At 42.9% G+C, this 13,600-nt stretch overlaps 1 protein-coding gene across 6 annotated transcripts in view; it reads left to right on the top strand.

The window, feature by feature from the left end:
* Positions 1-13,600, top strand: part of LOC115258949 (semaphorin-1A) — a 629,606-nt gene that overhangs the window by 524,081 nt on the left and 91,925 nt on the right. For all 6 annotated transcript variants that reach the window (XM_062851525.1, XM_062851522.1, XM_062851523.1 and 3 more), the window contains exons 6-7: positions 8,256-8,344; positions 8,453-8,594. In XM_062851525.1, the coding sequence (XP_062707509.1) occupies positions 8,256-8,344; positions 8,453-8,594 (231 nt within the window). The remainder of the gene's footprint in view (positions 1-8,255; positions 8,345-8,452; positions 8,595-13,600) is intronic.

The following is a 13,600-nucleotide window of genomic DNA, read 5'->3' as shown; positions in this document are numbered from 1 at the left end:
GTCAGTCGGCTTCCCCGGCGATTTCATTCACCGTTTCAGTAGTGTGGGACGCGGTGCGCCCGAAGAAAGTTTTTTCGTAAAATAAAAAGTGACGATAAGTTTTGAAGAATATTATTGAAAGTTGAGAAGATTTGGATTGACATCCGGGGAACGTTGCAGTGTCGTCCATCTACAGTGTGGGAAAAAAAAGCAACATAAGGTTGAAGGAGTGAGAAGATAGGATTTTTATTTATTTTTTGACTCGCTCGGGGTAGGTAACGGGTGACCGTTACCATTGAGGCGAAACCAACCTAACCTATCATGGCGGCCGCTAGTAGCGGCGACCCAGGGGGGTCAGTTGCACGCCGACTGCCATTGTATTTGGATCCAACAAACAGTTTTGGCGAGTTAACGTACCTCCAACTGTCTGGTAAGAATGGTGTTACGCTGCCGTTCAACCCATACATTATCGGGAAATCAGTTGAGGCTTGTGCTGGTGGCGAAATTGAAGATGCGAAATCGGAAACACAAGGCACCAAGTACACCCTGATGGTACGTAATCCGACTCAAGTGACCAAGCTTCTCAAATTGACGAGACTCATCGACGGAACGGAGGTTGAAGTTGTTCCCCATCCCAACCTGAATGTATGTAGATGTATCATCTCCACATTCGACCTGATTCGGATGGAAGAGAAAGATATATTAGCAGAGATGGCCAAAGATAACGTCATCCGTGTGCAGAGGATCACCAGATACACGGACGGCAAGAAAGTAAATACACCGGCATTGATCTTAACTTTCTGCAAGACCACGTACCCGGAGACCATTAAGGTCGGTCTGAGACGTGTCCCAACCCGCCCGTACATTCCGAATCCTATGCTCTGCTATGGATGCTTTAGCTATGGGCATACTCGTGCTCGATGTCCCGGACCGCAGCGTTGTGTCAACTGTTCAGGCGAGTTTCATGGAGACGAATGCGGTGAAGCAACACTGTGTTTAAACTGCAAAGGAGATCACCGACCAACAAACCGCCAGGGCCCGGTGTATAAGAAAGAAGTTGAGATAATCAAAGTGAAAGTACGTGACAACCTGAGTTTTCCGGAAGCCAGAAAACGCGTCGAGCAGCAGGCAGGTAGCTACGCCCAGGTTGCTGCTCAACAGACCGCGTTTGAAAAGAAACTGAAGGAGCTAGAAGAGGCCATGATACAGAAAGACAAAGAAATTGCAAGATTACAAGAGGAAAGCAAACAAAAAGACGAGAAGATAGAACGAATGATGGCAGTCATAGAGAAGATGAATCACCAAACTGGTCAAGAAAAATCACGTCAAAACCGTGAACAAACTGTTAGTCGCGAAAAACCGCACAGTAGCCGAGAAAAGCGTATAACAACAATTACAACCGGACCGGTAACCCGATCCCGAACCAACTCTCCAGCTGTACAGGAAACGAAACGCGGACGATCATCGAAACAAAACACCAACAAACCAGCCACGTCACCGGATCCAAGCCCACCTCCGAAGAAAACCGCCATTAGTACGCACGACCTCACGCAAATGGATTACTCCGGCGAAGAATCTGAGGCATCGGAGACACCCCCAAATCAGCATCTTCGATAGATCAACCTCCCAACAACGTTTGGACATCAACGACAACCAAGGCACGAAAACGGACAACGAGAATAATCGGTTCGGAAGAAGGGAATGTGTAGTACCTCTTCCGACGCAAGTACAGCAGGTTGGACGAGTCATCCGGGACGTCATACCCCAACCCGTTGATGATGAATTCACCGCTGTAGCCGATTCAATCATAGAATACACCACGACACCAGAATCTTGAGATAGCCGGCAGGGGGAAGGGGTAGCCCTTCTTTGCCCTAGCCGCCGCCCTACACAAATGCTAACAACTGATCACTCATCTACATCAAGCGAAGACTGTATGCAATCTGATTCAGCTGACTGTATGCAACTGCCCCAATCACCTGGAGAAGGCACCTCGAGAAGTCATCGAAGAAACATTACACAATGCGATTCCCAGTGCCGGCTGTTGTCGGTAAAGGGAAAAATAGTGTAATGGTTTCGACAGCAGCTGGCACTGTGGGGCAAATCGCCTCACAGGCAAGTCTCAACTCTGAAGGTTCGTCGATGGAGGTAACTGCCCTACCTCTTTCTTCCACAGGCAACCCACGAACACGAAGATCATCAACATCCTCGCACGCCACTATATCAGTTTCGAACTATATACAAACCGCTCCAATCCACTCAACTGAAGAAGGATCCTCGGGAAGTCATCGAAGGAACATTACACAAAGCGATTCCCCAGTGCCGGCTGTTGTCGGTAATGGGAATAACAGTGTAATGGTTTCGACAGCAGCTGGCACTGTGGGGCAAATCGCCTCACAGGCAAGTCCCAACCTTGAGATTTCATCCACGGAGATTACTGCCGTACCCCTCTCTTCTACAGCCGACTCGCCCACACGTAGTTCATCAGTATCGTCACTCGCCTCCCGATCAGCTACGGACAACTGCACAGGCGGATGCTTTGCCCTTCAGTGGAATCTCCGTGGACTCAGAGCCCACATTAACGAGCTGAAGTATCTCATCGCCGAACTGGAGCCTTGCGTTGTAGCCCTGCAAGAAACCAAAGTGGACCGCCACATCATCCCGTCGGACTTCCTCGGCAGGAACTACACGCTGCTGCTGGAATCGAAAGCCGTACATCACTGGCAGCACGGGGTAGGCCTTGCCATCAGAGAAGGCATACCTTTCGAGCGAATTCAGCTGGACACAGCGCTACACCTGGTTGCGGTACGGATTTATAATCCCATACAGGTAACTATTGTGTCTATATATGTTCCGCCAAGCTCAACTCAGTGTCAAGCTGCACTTGGTGGGTTGTTCGAACAACTAGAAGGCCCGATTTTGCTCCTGGGTGACTTCAATGCGCACCATCTTGCGTGGGGGTCACGTGAGTCGAACGCGCTCGGCCGATATATAGCCGAAACGACTTTGGAAAAACAATTGGTTATTCTCAACGATGGATCTGCTACTCGAATTGACCCGGCTACGGGCAATACTTCAGCGATTGACGTGACGATCTGCTCCGAGAGCCTGGCCCAAAGATTCACTTGGCGAACCCTGTCGGACACACACAACAGTGACCACTTACCAATAACGGTGTCCATCCCTGGGTGGTCAAATCATAGAACCACACGACAAAAATGGCTCTTTGACCAAGCTGATTGGTCATTATACGAAAGGATCATAACGGAAACCATCCGACCAGATACGCAATGGGACGTTGACTCCTTCACCGAGAAGATCATATCAGCAGCGACTGAATGCATACCGCGTACCAGCGGTCGGATTGGACCCAAAGCAGTACCCTGGTGGTGCCCCGAGGTAAAGGCAGCAATTCGGCAGCGACGAAAAAGTCTCCGTTCCTTTCGACGACTACAACGATCCGATCCAAATCAACCAGAAGCACTAGCGAAGTTTCAGGAAGCAAGGTCAGCGGCACGCAAAGCAATTAGTGAAGCAAAGGAGCAATCGTGGGAAAATTTCGTCGCGAAAATATCGCCTAACAGCACGACAAGCGAATTGTGGAGAACAGTCAATACCTTACGTGGAAACCGTCAACGGCGCCCGATAGTCCTGAAACTACAGGACGGATTCACGGATAAGCCCGATGAAGCAGCGGAAGAACTGGCAAGAGTTTACAGTGAGAGATCAGCGACTACCAGCTATCCTCCATCGTTTCAGATGGCAAAAGCGGCAGCTGAACGCGTGTCTATAGAATTCTCGCCAAACACCGAAAATGTGTATAACATGGACCTCACTCTGAACGAACTTCTGTGGTCTCTCGACAAAGGGCGAGGTAACTCGACAGGTCCAGATATGGTGGGGTACCCCCTGCTCCAACGTCTCCCTCTATCCGTGAAAATGACGCTTCTAGAGCTGTTTAATAAAATTTGGCACAATGGCGAGTTTCCAGCCAGCTGGCGTAATGCCATTGTGGTACCCATCCCGAAACCTAACTGCCACGATTCTGGACCAAACGCCTTCCGGCCAATCTCACTCACTAGCTGCATGGCGAAAGTATTCGAGCGGATCGTCAACCGTCGTTTAATCACAGAGTTAGAGTCTAGCGGACGACTTGACAAACGCCAACACGCCTTTCGTGCAGGGCGCGGTACCGATACCTATTTTGCTGAGCTGGAGACATCATTACCAAGCGTTGACGAGCACTGTCTGATAGCTTCCTTAGATCTGTCTAAAGCATACGATACCACCTGGCGATATGGTATACTACGAACACTGAAATCTTGGCGTATTAGGGGTCGTATGATGAACATATTACAAAGCTTTCTAGCAGAACGAATGTTCCAAGTGTCCGTTGGTGGATATCTATCACGCGAGCACTCATTGGAGAATGGGGTTCCTCAAGGGTCCGTTTTGTCAGTGACATTATTCCTTGTCGCGATGCAACCCATTTTTCGAACTCTACCCAAAGAAGTTGAAATACTTGTGTATGCAGACGACATCCTCCTCGTCGTGCGAAAGGAAAAACGTCAAGGGCTACTCCGCAAAATGCAGGCTGCTGTCAAGGCTGTCGATAAATGGGCAAAAAGTGTCGGATTCACCGTGTCTGCAACAAAATCTCATATATTTTACTGCAGCCCAAACGCACGTCGGGAACCAGTGCACGAGATCACCCTTGATGGAGTTCCCATCCCGAAGACTAATAGGCTGAGGACCTTGGGTGTCACGTTAGATCGTACCCTGACATTCAAACCCCACTGCGAGATTGTGAAGAAATCGTGTGAATCTCGACTGAAGATCCTCCGGATGATTGGCGCTAAACTTCCGCGTGGGAATTGGACAACTATGCTGCAAGTTGGGTCTGCTTTGATCACTGCAAAGTTAACCTACGGAATAGGGCTTATTAGTCGAGGTGGACCAGCAGCTCTACGAACTCTCGCCCCAGCATACAATAGGATGATTCGTTTCGCTTCTGGGGCGTTTGTCACTAGCCCAACAGACTCAGTCATGGCCGAAGCAGGTACATTGCCGTTTGAACTACTATCAATACAATCCACCGCGCGAACGGCGATTCGAATAATGTCTAAATTTCCCAACATCTGCATTCCTCTCAGTCACCGAATTTCTGACCAATTGGTTGAACTAACTGGTACAGCCCTCCCCACAGTCGAGCGAATCGTCAGACCGGGCGATCGTGTGTGGAATGCACGAAAGCCCTCGATTATTTGGGATGTGAAGAAAAGTGTTAGGGCCGGTGACCCACCGGAAAAAGTTCGTCCAGTCGTACAACAACTACTCTCGACCCGTTTCAAGGAAATGGCCGTTGTCTATACTGACGGCTCCAAGTTAGATGACTCGGTTGGGGCTGCATATTACACTGGAGGCCTGACTGGCACGTATAGCCTCCCAAAACATTGCAGCGTTTTTTCCGCAGAAGCGTACGCCATGAAGAAGGCAGTTTCGATCCCGAATATCGGTAGAGAAATGGTAATACTATCGGATTCTGCGAGCTGTCTACAGGCCTTAGAAGCGGGAACTTCTAAACACGCGTGGATCCAAGAGATTGAGCACAAAGTTCAAAACAAACCAATAAGCTTCTGCTGGATTCCGGGGCATGCCGGCATCAGTGGAAATGTTGAAGCTGACCGTTTGGCCAACGAGGCTAGGGCACTACCTACCATTGATGTTTCCATACCCGGCGAAGATGCTTTACGAGCAGTCAAACAAAGTATTCGCCTTACGTGGGATAACAAGTGGTACAACAATAGAGACGCGAAACTACGGGTAGTAAAACACCACACGCATAAATGGAAGGACCACGAAAACCCAGCTGATCAGCGTATACTAACACGATTAAGGATCGGCCATACAAGAATAACACATTCCTTTCTATTAAAGAAGGAACCCCCACCGACATGCGAAACGTGCGGAACAACTTTGGATGTGCGACATCTGATCCTTGATTGCCGAAAATATGAGAAGGAAAGACGAGAAAATAGCATAAGTGAAACAAGTTTACAAGATGCATTGAATAACGAAGAAGAAGTTGTCAAAAAATTATTGAAATTCCTACATGAAACTAGGTTATACGAAAATTTGTAAACTAATATGTGAAATAGGATAAAATCTGTTGCAAAAGGAATTTGGCCCGACACGAATGCACCCTTCAGGTGTAAAGTGTCGTAAATACATTAACAAACAAACAAACATCGTATAACTGAAAGTTTGAGTGTTCGACTCTTTGGGTGCACTGAATGTTGAATGTTTCGGCTAAGCAGTCAACAAACTCTTTCAACAAATCATTTGGTTAGTTTAACAGACACAGTTCTAACGAACAAAGATTTTACCTTTAAAGATGACAAAAAACATGGCCGAAACGTTAAGAAACGCATACCAGGAACCTAAGTATTATCAAACTTGCATGAACCTACACTCGTTTTTTGGCATTTCACACCGCCAGACGCTGATCATACTGAATATAACCGCCATATAACAGACAACACACAGAAGCTAGTTAGGAATTTATCGTTTCACGAAAAGTTTCTTCAGTCTTACTACATGACTTACTACATATACATTTTAACGTTTAACTCCACTAATCGCATGACCACGAAGCCCACAAAATAGAAAAAATGAACTAATTAACCACGGCAGACCCCCTTGGGCTGATCATATAACACAGATGCCGGAGAAATGACAAGTTTTTTTTTCTATATTAACGAGATTTTTAGCCCAAAGCTAGTTCATCTCGGGACCCACGCTTTACTTCCCTTCCGAAGGAAGAACTCGCATTTTGCGAGTATGTCGGGAGTGGGATTCGATCCCAGGTCCTCGGCGTGATAGTCAAGTGTTCTAACCATCACACCAGATCCGAATATAATGTTTATAAAACTAAGAAGAGACAATCGGGTATGTGACAGGTCACGCACGATGCCTTGTTGTTTGCTGTTCGGGATGATCAACAAAATTATGCTCTGAATATACCTCATTTGATAGAAAATCTTCAAACTTGATTTATTTCAATTTTCACCGATAGAATATTCTGAACAAAGGCATTTCAGAAAGGTTAGACCATAAGCTGAAACCCAATGAAAAAAGATTTTAGGTTCATGCAAGTTCAATAATATTAAGGTTCCTGGTATGCGTGCCGCCCCTTTTGTATGTAGAAGGCGCATTTTCTGCACCTTTTGTTATTTAACTTTGTCTTATAAAAGTACGTATTATATCGTCATAAACATCATTATACGTGCAAATTGGTTATCTGGGAAGGCAAACCACATACAAAACGTGCTAAAAATGAGGACCAAACCTCAACACGCAAAAGCATAAGTCTTTTTAACCTTTCAGGACGCGCGCCGTTGTAAAAAGTACAACACTACCAAAAAAAAACATCACTCGTCGTATTAAGCGTGAGGGCGGTGCAGTTTCAACTACTTGATGGCGCGCGTTCTGAAAGGTTAAGACATATAGCAAAAACGTTAAAAAAATCACTTTATCTCATTCAAAGACTTTACCTGTTTAAATAACGAACAAACAGGTTGGTGATACGCTCCCAACGTGATCTAATTTCAACAAAACAAATAATATCAACCCCGCTTTCCATTCATTTCTATAGTTGCAGCGCTAAGCCCTGTTCCAAAGTCCAATTCGATGTCCAAGCGTTTCACGTAATGGGCACAAATTAAACTAAACTGAATCAGACATAAATTTCCATTCTTTTATAATTATCAGTGACATCGTTCGCTTTTCAGTGCGTTCTTAACAATGACATTATTTTCATATAACAATCTAAATTGGCCTGTTTATTATCCCGTGTCCACTTTTAATAAACAATACCTATGTGGGTTACAAAAACCGCCATACATTGAACTGCTGTCGACCCTGATATCGATATTCATTTACGACGTCCTAGGTGTCGGTGTCTACCATTGTTGTTCGCCGATTTCATGTTTCAATCAATCATAATAATTAAACTGGCAATGGCTCCCGGGGGCGACATTAACATATTACGTTGGCAAAACAACGCCTACGACCACTACTGTTCTAGTCTAGGAACCCACCACCACACCTCAAGTCCTTCGCCCCCCAACACCAACCCAACCGATCCTCTCATTCGTCCTTATTACGCCGGTAATTTTTGTTTAATAATAATCGACAAATGAATGAATAATTAATATCCCGTTCTCTCGAAGTGTGCAGGTGTAAATTGACCATTATCACGTTCATAAATATTTCAGCACCCAACTTCGTCGGATCGTTCACGCAGGGCGACTTTGTGTACTTCTTCTTCCGCGAGACGGCCGTCGAATTCATCAACTGCGGCAAAGTAAGTGTGGTGGGCGTTTGCGCCATCTCCTCGGAAGAGTTTCCCGGGAAAGTCATTAAAAATGCATTTTTCGTTTCCTTGCTTTCTTTCTATGCCGGGCGCGCACAGGCCGTCGTCAGCCGGGTTGCACGGGTTTGCAAATGGGATAAAGGTGGACCGCATCGGTACAAAAACCGGTGGACGACCTATCTCAAGTCGCGCCTCAACTGCTCCATGCCCGGCGACTTTCCGTTCTACTTCGATGAAATACGTAAGTACTTTTTTTTGAATTGTGTGGGCTGTGGGTTGAATTGGGTCGCATAGTCCGATTGGATCTTGAGATTTATTCTGGTAAATTCAAAGTTACGATGGTTTGTGTTACAATAAGTAGAAAGTTCAAATAGAGATCAATTGCAGGAATTGTACGAATTGATTCATTATTATTTCTTTATCATATGTAGTGAATTTCAGCCGCAGGCTGGTTCATCTCTAATATACCTAATATACATAACACATACTTAATTTCATATGCTTACTCCAATCATTGGGTGCAAGTTTCAAATAGATACAAGCACATCGACACACAGTTGAAAAATTGCCCAATGTCATTTCGAAGTGACTGTGTTTGTCGTGCAGAAAAAATCTGAAAAACTTTCGATAATAAGATAGAACTTTCTAACAGTAAGAAAACGACTATAACTAGAATGAAATAGCGCAACAGAAGCTGATGGAAAAAAATAAAATCAACACAAGTTTGAAAAATGTTCGCGCTGGCAAGGACTGGCTGGGAAAAACAAAAAAAAATCGATTCTCCACACAGAGCCAACTCCAATGGAGCTGAAGCTTCCAAAACACCCTACAGCCCCCCATCATGATTGCCTTTTTCCAACGTCTCCCACGCAAACAAGGCGTGGAAAAAAGCGAAAAAAAAGTTGTTTCTCATAAGTGGAATTTTCTTTCCGTAGTTTGGGAAAATTGCTAGTTTTCGTTTGGCCCGGAGCGCCCGCCATCGTCATCGTCTTGCGACGAAATAAATTCGAAGCGTCGAAACATGGGTTTCCATTCATTTGATTCAAATGGCTTTAACTGGCGCGCGAGCAGTTCTCGAATTTTCCTTAGGTGCTGCTTGCTTGTTTTAGATTTCCCTATTGACGACGCATTTCATGCACTTCTGTGAGGTGTGGGTTTGTCAAGTTCGCTTCGAACAACTTCTCATTCAGCTTAAAAGTAAAAAAAAAAACGAAATTCATAAAGCCATAGAGGCGAATGTAATCCTGCAGGGATCCCAGGAGGTATTTTTGGAGTGATCTCGGAAGGAATTCCTTGAGGGAACCTAGTCCATGAAGGGATCCATGAAGAGATCCCAGGAGCAATTCCTGGAGGGATCCCAGGAGGTTTTTTTTGGAGTGATCCCGAGAGGAATTCTAGAGGAATTCCGGGAGCAATCCTTGAAGCGATTCCTGGAGAAATACTTGGATGAATTCCTGGAGGGATCCCAGGAGGAATTCCTGAAAGGATCCCAGGAGAATTTTTCGGAGTGATCCCGGGAGGAATTCCTTAAGAAATCCCAGAAGGAATCCTCAAAGGGATCCCAAGAGGAATGCTTGGAAGAAGTCCTCGATGGATCCGAGGATGAGTTCTTGGAGGGATCCCAGGAGGGATTCCAAGTGGATTGGAATTGGAGTGATCCCGGGAGGAATTCTGAGATGAATCCCGGGAGGAGTCCTTGGAGCGATTCCAGGAAGAATTCCTAGAGGAATGCTTGGATGACTTCCTGTAGGGATCCCAGGAGGAATTCCTGGAGGGGTTCCAGGAGGAATTAAAAGAGGATATCAGGAGGAATACCTGGAGAATCCCAGGAGGATTTTTTGGAGTGATCCTGGGAGGAATTTCAAGAGGAATCCCGGGAGGAATTTCAGAAGAAATCCCGAGAGGAATTCCGGGAGGAATCCTTGAAGAGCTTCCTGGAGGAATTTCTGAAGGAAATGCTTGGGTGAATTCCTGGAGGGATCCCAGGATGAATCCTTGGAGAGATCCCAGGAGGATTTCCTGGAGGATATCGGGAGGAATACATGGAGAGATTCCACAAGGAATTGATGGAGGGATCTTGGAAGGAATTCCGGGAGAAATTCCTGAAGTAATTCCGGGAGAAATTCCTGGAGAAATCATTTTGGGAGCTCCTGAAGGAATCTCAGAAGGAAATCCTGGAGCAATCTCCGGAAGGAATTCCTGGAGGAATTCTGGACGGAATTTCTGAAGGAATTCTGGAAAAAATTCCTGGAGAAATTCTGGAAGGAATTCCTGGAGGAATTCTGGAAGGCATCTCGGGAGGAATTTCAAAAGTAATTCCGGGATGAATTCTTGGAGGTAACCGGGAGGTATCATCGGAATTCCTAGAACAATCCCTGGAAAAATTCCTAGATGCATCCCGGGAGGAATACTAGGAGAAATTCCTGGATAACTTCCGGGAAAAATTTCTGGAGAAATCATTTTCTGAAATTCTAGTTGAATAGTTCCTGAAACAATTCCCCGAGGAATTTCTAAAGAAAAATTGCGGAGGATTTCCAGATAGTAGTAGTAGTAGTTCATTTATTTATCTTTTTAGATAGTTTACAAGAAATTCATACAATGATATATACTGTTTACATAGTTCATACGACAAAAAAAAACATAACCTATATTAATTCTAATCCATATTGTACATTTCCGTTTGAATTCTCCAGTTGTGCTTACATTTTTTATATCTTCAGGTAATTCATTGTATAGGGTAATTGTTCCCATCATTGTGGTAGTACCTAATGTTGCGGTAATGGCCATAATTTTAAAAAATATTTTCCTCAATATGTTTGCTGCTGTGTTCCTATTTTTGCGGTAGTGTTCCTAATGTTGCGGTATCCCATATGATTTCAATGGGATACCGCAACATTAGGAACAAATACCGCAACATTAGGAACACAATGTTCTTTCAGATAAAAACGAATAAAATGCTCATAACAACCTTAAAGTGGCAATATTTCGTTTTTTCCCGTAGATAAAGGATAGATTTTACTATTTTCAATTCAATCCATGTAAAAAGTTTGCTGGGGGCGATACAATTGTGGTTCAAGCATGAACCCAGTGCTTAACTCCTCCATGATCGGATCAATTACCCTAGTCTTATTCATTTGTAATATATCGATTTCTGATTTGAAGTCATAGTAAACGGCACAACACGCAAATCATCAACTCGTCTTGTTCTATGATGATGTAGGTTTCTTGATCTTAAAATTAAATTTGATAGGTACATTGGTAAAAAATATATCATTAATAGTACATTATAAATAATTCGCTGTTTGACAGATTGCCATTGTAAGGTATCTAACATAGTCCGAATTGAGGTATACTTACTAATGGCCTTGCGTGAGTAAAACAAGTTGTTTTTATTATATATTATATATACATACAGGGTGTTAGGTTCCTGAGTGCAAACTTTTTAAAGGGTGATAGAGGACCATAAATAGGGAAAAAAATTGTTCTACGCATATGGTCAAATCTCAACCGTTACGTAGTTATTGAACTTTCCATGTTTGTGACTCTCATTGCCTTAGCTGGCTATAACTTGAAAATGGTCAAACTTATCGCAATTTTTTTTACCCTTATTCGAAAGATTATTGAATTTTCTATCAAATGGCATCTTTGAATCGATTGGTTTAGTTAAATAACTAAGTTTTCTAGGGCAAACTAGCTCAAAATAGCGTGTTTTAATTTGTTTTTGTCAATTATCTTTGAAACATGCGTAATAAATTAAAATTCTTTCTTTGGCAAAGTTGTGGCTCCTGTTCCACTCTACCATTCGTTCTTTGACATCAAGCGTCTATCTCTTATTGTTTTCTTGCAATTTCGATTTAAACATCGCATTTCAGGTCAAAAATTTGCAACTGTCAAGGTAAGCACATTTTTGCGCACTGTGCCGCACATTTAAATCGAAATTGCTAGAAAACGATAAGAGCTAGAAGTTTGGTGTCAAAGAACGAATTGTGGAGTTGAACAGGGGCCATAACTTTGCCAAAGAAAGAATTTTAATTTATTACGCATGTTTCAAAGATAATTGACAAAAACAAATTAAAACACACTATTTTTAGCTGTTTTGCTTTAGAAAACTTAGTTAATTAACTAAACCAATCGATTCAAAGATGCCATTTGATAGGAAGTTCAATAATCTTTCGAATAAGGGTCAAAAAATTGCGATAAGTTTGACCATTTTCAAGTTATAGCCAGTTAAGACTATGAGAGTCAAAAACATGGGAAGTTCAATAACTACGTAACGGTTGAGATTTGACCATATGCGTAGAACAATTTTTTTCGCCATTTATGGTCCTCTATCACCCTTTAAAAAGTTTGCACTCACGAACCTAACACCCTGTATAATATAATATACTATGTACCGTAATGTTCCGATTTTATCACGCCCTCCGCGCATTAGCCGTTTATTCATTAATTTGCTGTTACATTTGAGGACAAGTGTTTTCCCTCTTCTTCAAGATGAATGTTGAAAGCGTGTTTTGCAACGTTAAAAATATTGAAATGGGTATAGATGTTGAAGAATATTACAGGGCATTTTTGAAAAGGGGCGTAATTAAATTGTTTAAACAGATGAGCGATTCCAAGCAACAGCATCAAAATTAAGGAAAATTTTTAATTCATGATTTTCTATTGAACTGAAACTTTGCACAGTTTTTCAGTTCCATCTAAATCGCCATTTTTCGATATCAAATTTTTATTTAGAGTCACGACTAACTTTTCAAAAGGGTGTATGTGAAAATGGTTCAAAAATATTCAAAAATATGCACAGCAAAAACGGATTGTTCGATTGTTATGAATTTTTCAGCAAAGTTAGATAGCTAAATGGTGATTTCTAAGAAAATATACACTGTGAAAAAAAATCTATTTTATCATTGAAAAACATCATTTTTGTCACAAAAACTCAAATATCTCAAAACCCTATCTTTTTACCAACTTGAATTTTTTAGGGAAAACGGTCCATTGTATTAGCAATCTACCATAAAAATTTGGTGATGGTAAACTAATAAACAAAAAAGTTATAACATTTCAAAAATTTCACAATTTTTACATTTAGTAAAAAAAATTTTTCTGTGTAAATTATTTCGGCCGGGAATCGCGATTTGATGCTGATTTTATTGTTCAGCAAAGTTAGATAACTAAATGGCGATTCCTAAGAAAATATACACTGTGAAAAAAATCTTTTTTAACATTAAAAAATATCATTTTTGTCACAAA

Source organism: Aedes albopictus, chromosome 2, assembly GCF_035046485.1.
Source record: "Aedes albopictus strain Foshan chromosome 2, AalbF5, whole genome shotgun sequence".
Classification (NCBI taxonomy): domain Eukaryota; kingdom Metazoa; phylum Arthropoda; class Insecta; order Diptera; family Culicidae; genus Aedes; species Aedes albopictus.
Note: the sequence above shows the minus strand (reverse complement) of the source record. Positions and strands in the feature narration are given on the sequence as shown.